This window comes from Myotis brandtii, unplaced genomic scaffold (assembly GCF_000412655.1).
Source record: "Myotis brandtii unplaced genomic scaffold, ASM41265v1 scaffold667, whole genome shotgun sequence".
Lineage (NCBI taxonomy): Eukaryota > Metazoa > Chordata > Mammalia > Chiroptera > Vespertilionidae > Myotis > Myotis brandtii.
The window spans coordinates 628,008-645,480 of NW_005370593.1; the positions used below are offsets into that span (position 1 = coordinate 628,008).

General features: G+C 41.2%; 1 protein-coding gene across 1 annotated transcript in view; it reads right to left on the reverse strand.

The window, feature by feature from the left end:
* Positions 1-17,473, reverse strand: part of AKAP6 (A kinase (PRKA) anchor protein 6) — a 509,871-nt gene that overhangs the window by 310,237 nt on the left and 182,161 nt on the right. The window contains 1 exon segment of the mRNA XM_005880979.2: positions 2,552-2,803. Within this exon segment, the coding sequence (XP_005881041.1) occupies positions 2,552-2,803 (252 nt within the window).

The window sequence follows — 17,473 nt, forward strand, 5'->3', positions numbered from 1 at the left end:
TGGCCCCTCCCCCAGCCAGCCTGGCCCTGGCCAGCCAACCTCCCTCCATCTCCTCCTCCCAACAGGCCCAGCCCCAATCCGCCACTGGGGCCAGGCTGGCCAGACCACCCATGCACGAATTCATGCACTGGGCCTATAGTATGAATATGAATACACAAGCACTCTGCCAAAGTCAGTATCACCTCAGTCACTGTCACAATAAAAGAGAAAGCTAAATGAAAATGAAGGTCATGACTTAATGCTAGAAGTGAGCCTAATAGATTTTGATTCCCATTAACTTCCAGGATCTTTGCCACAGAAAGATCATCACTGTTATGAAAATAACTAGGGGCACAGTGCGTGAATTTGTGCACCTTGAAAGGAACTGTGGGCCTCAAGGCTGCAGTGGGCACAGGGGTGGGTCTCGGCCCATCCTCCGTGCCCCCGCCCAGCCCCTCCTGCCGCAGCCCCTGGTCCCATCTGCTGGCAGCCCCACTCCCACACGCTGATGGCGTGGAGTGATTGGGGCCAGCACCAGCAGTTTGTGCAAGCAGTGGCTGCTGCCCTGATTGCCCCTCGGGAGCAGGGGGAAGTGGAGAAGCCCTCAGCGATGATCAGGCACTGGCAGCAGGTGCAAGAGCCAGGCGAGACCGGACCACTTGCATCCGTTGATGGCGCCAAGTGATTGGGACTGGCACTGGGTGCTGGCAGCGGGTGTGAGTGGCAGCTCCGGGCGCCTGCTGCGGGTGTGAGCAGTGCCTTCACCGGCAGTGGGTGCGAGAGGTGGCTGCTTGCCCCGATTGCCCCTCAGGAGCAGGGGGAGGTGGAAAAGCCCTGAGGCACAATCGGGGCCAGCAACTGCTGCTCGCACCTGCTGATGGCGCTGAGTGATCCGGGCCAATGCCGGGTGCAAGCAGCAGCTCTGGTACTCGCAGCAGGTGCGAGCTGGGCCAGCGTGGAGAAGCAAAGAATTTTCAGTAACCACCAGAGGCTCACCTAGATGACAGTGACCAGCGCCCCACCTTGGTCTGGTGCCCCCGCTCACCTGCTCCACCATCCCACCGCGGCCAACGCCCGCCATGTTCTACGCACATCATAGCAACCAGTTGTTTGGTTGTTTTGCCATTAGTTCTATTTGCATATTAGGGTTTTATACATATAGATAATCAACAAGTATAAATTATTTATGAGACTAGACACAGATCTGTTTTGCTTATTGGTAATGTTGGAGCCAGTAAAACAATAAATTAATGAACTATGTAACACTCTTTATAAGGCCTTTTATATATTCATATAAGTTCCTAATAAACTTGTATAATTTAATAAATTAATGAACTATGCAACACTCTTTATAAGGCCTTTTAATCTTATATATTCATATAAGTTCCTAATAAACTTGTATAATACATATCTTCCACAAAACCAACAGTGGAGCTCTCACCTGGGTAGTGAGAGACAAGGGACTATATACATACATACACACTCTATGTATCTATATATGGTATATATGTGTGTATGTATCTATCTACCTACATACTTATTTATCTCCCTACACACACAGCCCCTGCTTAATTAGCTAGCACAATGCTTTGCTCTATAATATGTGTCCATTTTATTGGGGAATAAAAGAATTTGTTTGGGTTCAAATTTACAGTATTCATTCTTAAGCCATGCATCAAGAATAACAACAAATTCGTTAAAGTGCACTTAATATGACTACAAAAAAATTAAATATGCTGATTGTATAAAATTCTAAAGTTCATTGATTCACTACATCCAGAATGATTTTTCTAAAGCATGAATTTAATTATGTCTATTCCCTGAACAAACTGTCCTAAAACTAAAGTCCAGTTCTCTCAATATGGCTTTTTAATATGGCTTTTTAACTTCACGATCTGACCTTCCCTTACCTATTAGTTTAAAGCCTGTTTCCTGGTCCCTTGAACTTTTTGCTCCATTTTTATCTGTAGCTCCTTGAGCCTGTCATTCTCTGTCTTACATCTGCACCTTTGAACATGACATTCCCTCTGTCTAGACATTTTCCACCTCAATTCACCAGTTTGATCCCGATTCTCCTGTAGGTCTCAGATTAGACTCATTCCTGGGAAGGCTTCCTGTCTGAATTAGGTGCTCCTTCTCTGTCCTCCAGTGCATCAGATAGACCTATCGCCATATGGCCTTAATGTCTGTTCACGTGCCTACATCCCCCGCTAGGCTCTAAACTGCTCGAAAGCAAAGACTATGTTTTGTTCACTATTATATTCCTAGCACCTAATGCTTGGCCCATAGTAAGTGCTCAATAAGTATAAATTAAATAGGGAACAAGGAGCCAAATTAATACAAGTATGGGTGGTTTCTGGGCAAACTATCAGGTAGGTGTGAGTTAATTCTGATCTAAAGCTTCATTCACATTAAAAGTGCCCGAGCTTCTGTCACTATACCTCGGTTCAAAGCCCAGCTCAGGACCTGCTTATCTACCTACAAAGAATTCCTACCCCACAGCTCTGTGATGAAAACATTCTCAAAAGGTCACACTTGACAACACATGATATGGCTTCAAAAAAATACCCACCTCAGCTGTCTCCTCGGAGAAAGCTTGCAGAATGTCCGTCTGCCTGGTGTAGTTGCCATTGGCGTCCTGCAGACCTTGCAGGATGCGCTCCCGCAGAACCAGCACCGAGACCCGGAGCTGGTGCCAGAGGAGCTGCACCGCGTGGATGTCCACAATCACATTGACAGAGTAGGACAGCAGCTTCAGGGAGAACTCAGTCTCAAGGAGGGCATGGATTTGCTCAACATGATCAGAAATATCTTCACAAATGTCCTGCAGTGGGAAAAAAAAAAAAGCAAAGATAGGATGACTTCTTTGCCAAAAGGTCACTTCTTCACCTGACACCAATCATCAGGGCCAACAGGTCAGGTGAGCACATGTTAGAGAGTGGGCCTTTGTTAGTTGCAGGCCATGTTCCTGGGCACCGGGCCTTTTGCGCATACAGGTAAGTTGATCTTTTCCTAACCCACAAAAATTCTTATTCTTTCAGATACCAAAATCCTTTCAGGTGCCAAGCTGAGAGGGCACCTCACAAATCCACTCTCTGTTCTCTTTATTTACAGTTTGTGATTCTGGCAAGTGAGCCAACAGCTATTCTTTTTGCTGGTGGCGAGCTCCATGGAACACACAATGTTTCAGGATGAGACTTCATTCAAACACCAAGCATGAAGAAACATGGGCTAGAATCTGTGATCCATAGGAATTACCACCTATTGTCAATGAACCACGGGGTCTTCAATATAAAGAACAATTGTCACATTCCCACAGGGAATATTAATCCCTAAATTCATGATGGATATCTAAATTTCATCCCACACTTTGCAAGCAGAATCACTCTTAAGAAGGAAAGCCAGAGAAACCCCAAGGATGAAGAAAGACAAAATAGTTCGTTCTGTAAGACAGAGACAGTATAAATAGAAATATTACTACCTCAAGGTTTCAATCTCTCCCACACATACTATTAGGCATGCAGATTTGGTGTCTGATATGGCACTTGCCCTTACAAGTTGCCAAACTCCACTGTGCCATCAGAGGCAGCTACATGGAATGAGCAGCATCAATAGTGATATTTACGTGAGCATTTGAGACAATTAAGCATTAAAATGATACTGATGTCAGATGAACCTGCTCAGTTACCCATTTTTAGTGATGATCAGTGTTTGTTTTTTAAGTGGATGATTTTTGGTAAGGCTAACATTTTAAGATAGCATTTGAGTTCTGAAGCCCTATCATGAGTGTCAAAACAGTCATTCTATGCTGGAAACATAGCCTGCTGATTCCACGTAATTCAATTACTTGTTTTTAAAGAAAAACTAAAATGTAACCTTATTTAACAATGTGTAAAAATAGGCCAAAAAAATCTACTGAAGAATGATAGAGAGTTGTTCTGAATTTTGAATATTAAGTACTGTGCAACTCCAATAAATGCTCCAATATTAGTTCTTGAAACCCAAGAACCAGTTGATGACAGTGGTACAAACTGGTGACAATAACAACTTGAAAGAGATGAAAAGTTTAAACTAAATAGACTTTGGAGTCCTAATTAAGTGAAGTTCTTACAAATGTGGCCCATGAGCACATGCAGTCTGAAAGAGCTTCAGGGCAAAAACTCCATGACCCTATTAACCAGCACCTGGGAACCAATCATATGCATATTAGCTATCTCTGCTGCTTTCAGCCTCTAACTGCTATCATCAGATATTCCATACTGCCTGGGGTCTCAGCTAATGCTTGCTTTGAGCATCTACTCCATTTATCCCTCACACCTCCTATTCCTGATATTCAACCACCTCAAAGCACAGGAGGCCCTGCTTCCTTTGCCCTCTTAGGATGTTCAGTATTGTGTTGCCTTGGAAAACTCCCTTCCACCCACTGCTGACCACTTCCAAATTCTCTGTACTTTTCTGGCTAATAACCCCATCCCATGGTAAAAACACTCCTTTACTTCTTCACAGAAGAATTATGTGAATAATTGTATTATCTACCTCCTGGTCTTACCAAACCCTGACTCTGCCCAAGGACCTTGCTTCCCTATTGTCCTCCCAAGGGATGCTACCTATTAGCCCAGGCCTCACCTGAGAGATGGAGGGGTAGGGCTGATGGGGAAGGACAAGCCTCAGAGCTTCTTTGCCACTTTCTGATCATTACTCTTTTGCCCTAATACTAGCTCCCTTCTTCTCTAGTAGGTGCCTACAGTGTACTAAAGCTTTAACTACTTAAAATTTCCCATAATTCTACATGGATGTCATTCATTGTCTTATAGTTTTTCTTCTGAGAAAAAAATGTTCTCCAGCAAGCTCATTCAGATGACTAAATCAAGAGATGTCTCAAAGACTAAGAAACCTATCATTACAAACTGAAGATAATTTTTAAATGCCCTTCCAGCAATAACATTTTTACAGATACTCAAATTGTCCTTAGCCTATCCCATAATTATAAAGGATAGAAGGATAATTGTTTCTGGGTTTTTTTCAGCAAATGCCTTAAGTACCTGCTATGTACTAACCCATGTGCTGGGGCACACAAAGGTTATAGTTCCAGAGCCTGCTCCCTAGAGTTCCCTTGTTGGTATGAGGTGGGGATGGAAATAAAAATTACAGCCAGGAAGGTAAGTGTTCACAGAGAGCACACAGAGAAGGAAATAATTGTGCCCAGGGGGGCAAACAGGAAGGGGGAAGAACTCTCTTCTAAGGAAGTAATGTTTGGGTCTTGAAGGAGACAACCAAGGGGATGAGAAGAGCATTCTCGGGAGTAGCCAGTATCAGAGAGGTCTCCATAACTACAGACCTAGGATTTGGTACCAACTTCCTACATACAGTATATTACACAATCCATAAAAGAAAAACATTTGACTTCATCAACATTTAAAACTCTTGCTGTGCAAAAGATATTTTTTAAGAAAAGGAAAATATAAGCTACAGACCAGGAAAACCTATTTGCAAATCATATATCTACCAAAGGATTTATATCTAGAATATATAAAGAACTCTCAAAACAACAATAAGAAAACAACCAACCCAATTATCAAATAGGCAAAAGACTTGAACAAAAATTTTAAGTGGATATAATGATGGCAAATAAGCACATAAAAAAAAATATTCATCCTCACTAACCATTAGAGAAATGCAAATTAAAACCACAACGAGATACCACTGTGGTCCAATAGGTGTACACCTAGTGGAATGACTAGAACAAACAATTAGCAAGTGCTGAGGAGTTCCAGAGCAGCTGGAACTTTGCTGCACTGCTGGTGGGAATGCAAAATGACAGTCACTGTGGAAAACAGTTCAGCAGTTTCTTATGAAGTTGGAGATGCACTTACAATATGACCCAGCAGTTTCATGCCTGGGGGTTTATACTAAAGAAATGAAAGCTTAGGTATACACAAAAATGAAAGGAAGGTCTACTCATAAACACCGAAACCAAAATGACCTGCAGTGGGAAAATGGATAAACAAACTATGGAACATCTCTATACACTACACAGTCTCAAAAGATGACACAGTGTATATTTCCACTTATATGACATTCTCAAGAGACAAACAGTGTTGATGAAGAATAGCTGAGTGGCTGCCAGGGGTGGAGGTGGGGGGAGCATGAATACAGGTTGACAGCTTGAGGGAGTTTTTGAGGTGATGGCACTGTTCTGCATACTGAGTGTGGAGATAGTTACACAAACCTACACATGAGTTAAATTTGTAGGCATGTACACCAAAGAAGAAAGTTAATCTGTCTGTTCCATAAATTTTAAAATAACAACAGAAAAGAAAACCAATTTATAGTCTCTTATTAAATGCATATAAACATTTGTTTTGGGTCCCACCCTCCCTTCAGGTTGTTGGAAATTATAAGGAGCACAGCTCTGAAGGTCATGGCACTACAGTCCTCAGCCCGAATTCCATAGCTTCCACAGGATTTTCAGACAAATATAACAGGAAACAAGGTTAAACTGGAGGCCATCTCAAACCATCTACCTTCAAAGTTGAGTAAGATTTTTTCCCATAGATATTACTGTAATGTGGGTAAGTTAGACTCTCCATTTTCTTGTTTAATTCTCATACTCCACAGTAGCTCCTATAGCAGCGGTTCTCAACCTGTGGTTCTTGACCCCTTTCACAGGGGTCGCCTAAGACCATCGGAAAACACATATATAATTACACATTGTTTTGGGGATTAATCATGATGCTTTAATTATGTTCAATTTGTAACAATGAAATTGGGGGTCACCACAACATGAGGAACTGTATTAAAGGGTCGTGGCATTAGGAAGGTTGAGAACCACTGTCCTATAGCCTTCAGAATTACTCACACCATAAATTCATGAAGACATTATGTTGCCAACTGCCCGCTTCACTCAAACTTCTAGATATGTTGTGGTCTCAACTGCAGCTGCTGCTGCCTGTCACTGAAACGGGAATCTTCGGTGGTTTCTGAAGTAGTCGACACAACACTGACTTGACCTGAGACTGTTTACAAATAAACTCCAGTCTGATGAGTCAGTATTTTTCTTTATAGTTCGATATTTATGTGGGAGAGGTGCCTTTTTTTAGTAAGATTGTTGTATATTTTGTAGTATTATCGTTTCCTTCAGAAAGATAGGGCGGTTGAGATAACTGTTATGTATTTAACCAGAATGTCCAGTTGTCACACGGGAGAGAAATGAGGATGCCCTTCCTGTGATTTCTCTAATCGCTTACGGTACTAATGCTAACTGTGACCTCCTCGGCTCTGTTAATTGTCCCTGGGAGGAGATCTGGTTGCTGCCTCATCATGAGGCCGCTGTGCTTATTTCCAACAATTTATTTTTCAAAACATCTTGAAGATTTCCTCGTGAAATTCTGTGTCTGTGGCTTGACATTCTGTAAAACTACCCATCTCTAAGGCTCCTTGTGCATTTGGAAGGAAACCTACCCTTCCAGCAACTTCCTCACCAGGTACTGAAGCAACGCGTGGCATCCCAGTTTCATGAACTCCCACAAATGCAGCCCCAACCACTTCTCTCCGCTTCTTCCTTCCCAACATGCATCCCCAAATGAGAAAACATAGCAAATCCCCCCAACCCCTACAACCTGACTCTCCACAGGCACAAACAGTAATTGCTTGGCATTTCTTCATTTATCTACAACCCTTTTTTTCTATCTCTACCCATAAAAATAATAGGTACACTGTCTCAAAACACTCTTGCCTTAACATTTGTCTTACTGCAGGACACATTCAGATGGTATTCCAACACACACACACACACACACACACACACACACACACAGTAAGGCCTACTTTTAAAAGATAGGTCCCCTCGCTCCTTTTTTTCACTTCCATCTTTTTCCCATCATAGTTTCAGAAATCTTGAACCCCTGTCTTATCCAAAGCATACCACTACATTGAGAATGAAAAGTTTTCATGCTCTAAAGATAGTAAGCAAAAGAGAAGTAAATATAAGATGTATTTAAGTCTCACTGAAAAATGCCATGTCATCATGACTGCTCATTTTGTTTACTGGCAATTATAGAAATGAATAAAAAAAGTGTCTTTGCCCGTCCATATGCTCACCATATGTGTGTGTATTCATTAGAAAAAGCTGAGAGGAGAGTCTTACCTAATACATGTACTTTATATTTTAAAATACAGATCAAGGGAACACCAGTCACTTGTTAAAAACAAAACACCTAATAAATGAACCTTTTGAACTGAAACTTGCAACTTTATACAAAAGCATCCTATTGCAGACTATTAATGTTATCTTCAGTTGGTTATCAAAACTGTACTTTCTCCGAAAGACAGACTGATGGATGTTCCTATGACAGAGTATTTTTATTTTCCCAAAAGTAGACTGCCCCCCTTCTTTCCCTTCCTCTAACACAGTGATTTTCAATGTTTTCCATCTCATGGCACACATAAACTACTTACTAAAATTCTATGGCACACCAAAAAATGTGCTATATTTTTTGCAGATCTGACAAAAACTAGCTATAATTTTTATTCATTCATACCAGACAGCTAATGTTGTGTGGGCTGTTGTCCTTTTTTTTCAACCTAAGGGAAAAGAGGGTGCCCCTGACTAAATAGTCTGGTATTGCATGTTTTAAAAAATTCTTGTGGCATGCCAGTTGAAAGTCGCTGCTCTAGCAAATACTAGTACACTTTCTAATGGTCCCAGTTTCTTGTTTGTCATATTGAGAATGACAGGATGAAGGGTGGTGGGAGGGAGGCTGAGACTGTTTAAGACCATCACATTACTTCTCTTCAAAGTATCAAGAATTCTATGGTTGTAAACAGTGGTTATACTTTTAAATTGCTAAAACTCTGAAAGTGTGAGAGCTGAAATGACATTATTTATGTGGAAATGACTTTGCTGAAACCATTAGCTATTACCTGCCCATCTCCCTGATGAAAGAGTAGCTTTCTGGAAGCAGGAAATCCTGTCACTCTGCTGGGACGCTACCATGCATGTGGGCAGTGTGTCCAGATGATGTTTTTGGAATTAGAGTCAACAGATAAAATATTATATTTCACAAGTGAAATGCCTAAAATGCAAGTCCTAGTTTAGTTTCCCAAGTGTATCCTCGCTAATCAGCACTCAATCAGCAAAAGTCACTGAAATCGTATCATCTGTTTTGATTAGGATTGGTGCCGAAAAGCATGTGGATTTGGGAGAGTGATGATGGTAGAAAGAGGAGGATGAAAATGCTGACTACAGACGTGGCAGGCCTCACACATTTGCTTTCACACTCTGAAAGAAAGGAACGAGTCCAAATTCTGTCTGGCCATGCCTGGCCACAACCAAATCTGGACTGTTCTGTTTTCCATGATTTGAATTTGTTAGTATAGAATTGTCATTTTAAAAGCTTCAGATGATTCACTGACTGAGATATCACTTTAAATTCCTAATCCCAGGTTTTGCCGTGGGAGGGGAAGAACCCTGAGCAAAAAGATGAGAGAAAATCTGACAATTGCTATTGTGCACTGGAGAAAATGTTTTTCTAATTGAGCTGTTGCCTAGTCACAGTCACATTTAGTGTCCTACCTGACAACAAGGCAAAAATTCATTCACTAATGAAAATCACACCTATGGCACCAACTCTCTGAAATTCCTCGAATCTGTACTTCCCCTCAGATATCATCATAAAACTGACTTTGTGTAGAAACAGGCAGAGAAGTCGTGATGCCTCTCACTCCACAGTGTGCTTGCTAGTCATGCAGATTCCAGGGCTGCTCCTTTTGAAGAGAGATGAGACCAAGGAATTTGCATTTTCTGAAACCTGCATCACCATGAGGCTGGTGTTCTAGACACCACACATTAAAACACACTGAGCCAGAAATGGGCCATCTAGTCTGACTCTACCTGAAACGAAGCTCCACGCAAGCCTGCTGCTACACAACTGTAAGAACAAAGCCGCCCAGCAACCTGAAAGGGAGCCCGCTGCTAACAGTACACAGATGTCTTTGCAGGTGGACTTACAATTACATTCTTTGTACCCAGAACACAATTTCCCACAACTTTATTTACCCACCGCACCGCTGACAGTGCTGTGATCAGCTCTAGGCAGCATCAGCTTTGTGAGTTTCTCTAATGGGCTTTCTTCTTTCCTGTGTGGTTTTGTTTTGTTTTTTTACACTTTTATTATAGAATGAAACAGATACAAAATATCACACAAAAACCCATAGCTTAGTAAATTATGGATAAGGTAAGCAGCCTTGCAGCAGCTACCCATGTCAAAAACTAGAACTTGGCCAGCCACCCCCGCAGTGCCTCCATGTGCCCCTCCCCTTCACAGACCCTCCATCCCTCCAAAAGTGACCACCATCCTGACCTGCAGAGCAATCACTTTCTTGTATCTCTATTGTTTCATCACCCAAGTAAGCATGCCTGGATACTATAATTTACCTTTGGCCAGTTTTTCACTCAATATGTCTTTTAAGTCTTTTTTAATCTACAGATTCCATCTCTATTCCTTTCTTTTTAGTATAATTTATCCATTAAAGATCCTGGGGCATTAGACCTGCAGAGTTTCCCACAACTGGGATGTGTTCGTTGCAGCTGCGTGAAGCAGTCAGTGTGCTGGTTCCTCAGATCTCTTTACTTTCTTCAAATTGGCAGCCAGATCCTGAGGCCTGATTCGTCTCAGGTTCAATTTCTTTGACAAAACTATAAGTAGCATTGTGTTGTTGTTTTTTGATTTTTTTATCTTATTTTTAAATATGTCTTTATTTATTTTAGAGAGAGGAAGGGAGAGGGAGAGAGAAATAGAAACATTGATCATACCCCCTACCGGGGATTGAGCCTGCAACCCGAATGGGTGAGCTCTTAGTGCATGTGCTGATGTTCAGCCACTGAGCCACACCGGCCGGGCAGCAGTATGTTCTTTTATCAAGAGGCATTTAGCTTTGGTTTCTGCTCCTTATTGAAAGCTGTTATCAACTATTTTGGTAGTTGCTGCTCTGTGCCTAAAACTGTTAATAAATATATGGGGGTTACAAAGTGATGATACACTCATTCCATCATTTTGCTTTCATTCATTAGCTGGAATAACTTTATCAGAAGAGGCTTTGCTTTATCAACTATTTGTTATAGTGATATAATTCATAAAGGAAAATCACAACAAATTCTTTCTTTACACAGTGTTCAAGATAATGACTTGGTTCTCTGTCACATTCAGAAGGTAACCAGCCAGCTGGTTTACTTAATATCAATGTGTACTCATAGATTTAAACACACTTGATGGGTTTTGATCCACTGCAATTCTTAACCTTATTGAAGTTCAAACTGTCCATCTTTGGTCAGCGGGATGGCCTTCAATCTGACTAGGCTGGCTAGCCTAGTAGCCTTTGAAAGTTTCTTTGCCATCTTACACATTGTCAAGCCTGAAATCAGCCACTTTTCTAAGAAGTTTGGTTTCCTTTAATGGAAAAAAATTTCCAAACTACCATCTGGGAAGTAGGGATGCTCATTACTACTGGGTTAGTCATTATTTCTATGATTTTATAATTAACAGAGCTAGGAAGTATGCATATTTAAAAATGAAACACCTTATGAATTCATAACTGATATTTCCAACTCAAATTCATGACTATAAGGTTTTCACCTAACGTCCTTCTATACAATATCTGTAACCCCTTTCTTCTGTGCCAGAATCCTGGTTCCCAAGAACACAGGGGGTGATAGAATTAGAAGACCCCATAGCGACTCATTTGTTTTATCTCACATTATACATATGATGCTTTCATCATAATAATACTAATACTACCCTAAAACTACTACTAATACTGTCTCTGAAGCAAATGACTAGGAACAGGCCTTTATAAGATACCTGCTCGAGGTGCCTTTTGTTACCACAGAAGAGAGCAAGGTTACCTTTGGTTTGTCTTTAAGTGGTTTTTGAGAGAATAGAATACCATAGTCTCCCGTTTACTACAGTTCATATGACAATTTAAACACTTGGGGTGTTGTAAGTTCATTTATCATCTGCAAAGTCCTTGGAGAAGGAAATCAAACAGAAGCCTCAAGAAAAATAGGACTGTGAACCACATGACCACTCGTTTTCTTCCAGGAAGGAAAAGAAGGCTTCCTGCCTCAGCAGACCCTCCTAGTCTTTGCAGACCTCACAGCATATGCAGAAGAACAAATCCCAATGAAGGTGCTACCAACAATATACCAAGGAAACTGCACCTTGCACGTGAGACTGAGTGTGCCAGGTAAAGCACTCGTTTTCTTTCCAATACAGCAACTAAGGGGATAAGATGACTCCTACTACCTATTAGCTAAGGGCTATCCCATGATGAACATGGCTTTCCTCTTTTAAAGAAATGGAAAGTGATGATCTCTTCATTTGCCATCTCATATGGAAAAGTTATACAATTTACATATTTGCTGTGTTTGTTCAGTGGTCTGTCTACCTGTCATTTCTGTCTACTTCTCTGAGGTCTGTCTGCCTTAGGAAATTCCTGTCTGACAAGCACTGCATTTTTAGATGTTGCTTCATAGAGTATTAATACATGCTGAGTTTGGTGATACTGAATTCACAAATCATGAAAATAGAAGTTTGAGGATGATCATGAGAAAGAATAAATGAATCACAAGATGTATCTAGATTAATCTGCACCAGGCTGAGTGTCAGAAAGTCTGAGTTCTTGGCCCTGGTGGGTACTGGTTATCACTCCCAATAGATCACCAAACCTGTTTCCTCATCTACAAAGACAGTGCTGGATGAATGATCTCTATCCTCAAGTGCTAAGATTTTTTGGTGTCCTTTCCTCTTTTATTTTGTATACCCTTCATATAATGCATACCCAGAGCTTCAGTTACCCAGAAGCTTTTGTGTGTCTCTGAAAATCCTTGTAATATGACTGTTATTTCCAACCTGTAGTAGAATGAGTACTAGATTGTGAATCAGGAGACCTGAGACCAGTCCTGGGGATATTGAAAGTATCTCTCTGGCTCCTGCAAGTGACCCTGCCAAAAGATCTAAAATAACAGCACAGACCCACATCAACAGACTGAAAAGGGAAGATCATTGCAAATGAGGGCCAAGACCCCATCCTCCCACCCCAGGATTAATGCCTAAGGAGCCCCTTTGGTGGTGTTTTCCTTAGTAACCATGGTAGAGTCAACCCATTACTCTTCCACCTCTTATTTCCTAGCTGCTGGCAATCTCTCTCTCTCTCTCTCTCTCTCTCTCTCTCTCTCTCTCTCTCTCTCTCTCCTATGAGGCTCATTTTCATCTGCCTATACCACTCACTACTCTCTCTTCATTTCAGTTATTTAAGATTTTATTTTCTAAAATATTATAAAATACCTTTTAGCAATTTAGATTTATTTCTGGGAGAGGAAAATTTTCCAGTAACTCTCTTGAAATTTTTTGGAGCATTTCAAATTATAAATAATCTTACGAGCTCATTTACAAATGTTTTCTCTTGACCTATTCATAAATATGTATTATATTGGGGGGAAAAAAACTTTTAAAAATGAAAGCTCTATTTTGGATTTTATTGCTGACTCATGGTGTGACCTTGGAAAGGTCAACCTCTTTCTTAGATGTACTCTTCATATATTTAGATCACTAAGACCATGACACAGCTTCTAAGGATATGTTTCTATGTCTTCCTCCCCCACATAAATACCAACAGTAGCTTGGCTGTTGATTTGTATTTAAACACCTACAACATGCTTGTGGGAAGCTTACATTATAGACACAAGCTTTTAGTCTCACATCCAAGAGTCCAGAAGAGGAAATGGGACCTCAAAGGATCAAGGCCTGTGAAGAACTAATTTCAGAGGCTATGGTTAAGACACTGTAAATGAGATCATAACAAATTCAGATTCTGAAGCCAATGCTCCCCTTTCACGTAAGGCAGATGGGGATGCATGTCATCAGTTAACCTTCTAGAAAGCTCCTGTTGCCTTCCAGTGACCCAATAATTTCACTCCTAATAATATCTAATGAGGCAATAATGGATTTACCTATTGAAATGCTATCACAGAGTTGTATATAATGATGAAAGTTTTTAATAACCAAAAGATCAAAAAAGAGGAGATTGGTTTAACAAGATGTGGTAATCCATATAACGAAAATTACACAGATGCTAAAAATGATGTTGCAAAATATAATGAATGGCATTGGATATTCAAGACATATTGTTAATTGAGAAAAAGTAAGTTAAAGAGTTACTAGTATATTAAAAATTACAGAAAGAACTAAAAAATATGTCAAAGCTGCTCATAGTATTTTCTCTAGATCGCAGATTACAAGTGACTTTTTTTAAAAATTAAATCCTCACCCAAGGATATTTTCCACTGATTTTTAAAGCATGGAAGGGAGGAGGAGAGACAGAGAGAATAGAAACATCAATGTGAGAGGGTCACATCAATTGTTAACCTCCCGCACACGCCACAACCAGGGCTGGAGATGGAGCCTGAACCAAGGTATGTGCCTTTGACCGGAATCAAACCCAGGACCCTTCAGTCTGCAAGCGATGTTCTATCAACTGAGTCAAACCGGCTAGGGCACAGTGATTTTTAATGTACTGTTTGCATTGTTTTAAATTTTTTCCACTAGAAATTTTCTTTTGTGAAAAATGTAAAAGTTAAACAATAACAAAAAAATAAAGTTATTTCCCATGGTGAAACAACAGTCAAGGAATGTAGGTCAAACTGTGCACAGTACAATATCAAGGTGATTGATTATCACTGTCAAAGCAACACGATCCTCAGACTCCCAGCATTCTTTCTGTGTAGGGAGAGACTGGTCACTTCATTCACAGCCATACTATCATCATTCTCGTACGGCTCTGTCAGGTGGCCAGGTGCTATTAGCCAGGTACTAACAGATGAATAATGTATCATTATCAGCTGGGTATTAAGACATTTAACTCGGCTTTGCTTTCATTTTTTAAGTTTATCACACTTGAAATAATGACATAGGTAAGGGAAAGATATTAAACAACTGAAATGAATAGAAATGTAAATATCACTCGCCTTCTCTCCTTTTTAATGTGATTGATTGATTTGTCCAAGAGTATGACTGACTAGATCATCAATACCCTTCTTTCTACATTTTCACACAAACCCAAAATGGAGGGGGTGTTTCTCAGGGCAGATTCAATGTCCTGAAAAAATAAGACATTGTTTATCTCTGGGAGTGACCTCAATACCCTAGGATTTAGAATCGTCCACTTTCAAGCTGCTATGGCCTGTATGTAATTACCAGAGAAGTGAAGACATCTAAAAAGAACTCAGCCCAGCCAGTATGCCTTAATTGGTTGAGTGTCATCCCATATACCAGGAGGCCGCCTTCGATTCCCAGTCAAGGCACATGCCCAGGTTGCAGGTTTAATCTCCAGTATGGGGTGTGCAGGAGGCAGCCAATCGATATTTCTCTCTCCCTGATGTTCCTATCTCTCTCTCCATCTCCCTTCCTCTCTGAAATCAATAAAAATATATTAAAAATAAAATAAAAAATAAAGAGGACTCAGTGTTCCCTTGGGATATAATTTACACAACTAAAATTTCAGTCCTTCACAACCGCTTAGGAATTACTGAAATATATAACTTTTGCTAATTGACTTATATGAACGTTTTTGTTTGCTTCCATCAACCAAATACTTTATATTGGTGAATTTGTTTTATTTTTGTGCTCATCCCTTCATCTTCAGAATCAAAAAGAGCACAATGCATACATCTAACATGTTAATGCTGAGCAACAGGGCCTAAATTAAAACATAGAATTCAGCTTATATCTTAGTTATAAAAATCCATTTTGGTATTTTGCCTCCTCCATGCTTGACTGACTCTCCATATTGGAACTACTCTTCAGCAAGCACGATGCATACAGAGCACGACGAAAGTTATTGAATTCCAATAATGTGGTTTTAAATCTACCCTCATTGCCCTTTTCCAGAGGCCCCTTTGGGAAATAAAAATAGATCAAAGTAATGTATCTGACTACCAAGTGCAGCAACCATCCATTATTAATGCCCCAATGACACACCACAATGGAGGGTGAAGGATCCATTCAAACAGTTTCTGTAACACTGATTCGGCTCTTATAAAGAACATGGTACTTTACTTTTGAAATCAGCAACCAGCTAAGAAAGAAATTCAATTTCAATGCACTTTTCAAACCTCCAGATTAATTTTACCTATAAAATCATTTTTAACCTTATTGCTTACTTAGATTGACTGTAAACTTAGCGAGGAAGAACTTTTTTCCTCTGATTACACACACAGAATTCCATTCATCTCAAATAATGAGAAGGGTTTCAGAAAGATCACAAAAGGAAAAGCAGAACCAATAAATGAGCTCTGAGCAAGCCCAAATATCAACTGAGCCTCAGGTCATTCCTTTCAATATTTAATCTGTGACTAATAAGCTCCATCTGACAGTATCCTAAGTCTTATGCCTCTGTACCCAATTTAACCTCAGACAGAAAATACCTTGTAAATTTCTAGTGAAAATTCAGACTTGTACAAGTAAATTAATAATGACTAATAAAATTAAAGAAACAGTGAAAGGGGTGAATGAGCTGGAGATGCAGAAAATAAGAGTAAGAAAATACTACAAGAGAAATTTACAAGGATAACACAGCATATTATATCTCTACTAGAGTCCTGTGCATGGGGGGTGGGGTGGGAGAGGGGTGGTGTCCCTCAGCCTGGCCTGCACCCTCTCACAATCCGGGACCCCTCCGGGGATGTCTGACATCCCTCTGGCAACCGGACATCCCTCTCACAATCTGGGACCCCTCACTCTTAACCACTCGCCTGCTCGCTCCTTACTGCTTGGCTCGCTGCTTCTTAGCACCAAGAGGCTCCCGCCACCGCACTCGTCAGCCAGGAGCCCTGCTTCTGGCTGAACAGCACTCCCGCTGTGGGAATGCACTGACCACCAGGGGGCAGCTCCTACATTGAGCGTCTGCCCCCCGGTGGTCAGTGTGCGTCATAGCGACTGGTTCTTCTGATTGTCCGGTCATTCTGCCTAACAGTCTTTTACATATATATATAGACTAGAGGCCCGGTGCACAAAAATTTGTGCACTCGGGGGGGTCCCTCAGCCTGGCCTGTGCCCTCTCGCAGTCTAGGACCCCTCAGGGGATGACCACCTGCTGGCTTAGACCCGCTCCTTGGGGGATTGGGCCTAAGCTGGCAGTCAGACATCCCTCTGGCAGCCCGGCAGCCCTCGGGGGATGTCCACTTGCCAGCAGGGAGCAGGCCTAAGCTGCAGTCGGACATCCTTAGCACTGCTGAGGAGGCGGGAGAGGCTCCCACCACCACCACTGTGCTGGCAGCCAACAGCCTGGCTTGTGGCTGAGCAGAGCTCCCCCTGTGTGTGTCATAGTGACCAGTCATTCCCAGTCGTTCTGCTGTTAGGGTCAATTTGCATATTACCCTTTTATTATATAAGATAGAGGCCTGGTGCATGGGTGGGGGCCAGCTGGTTTGCCCTGAAGG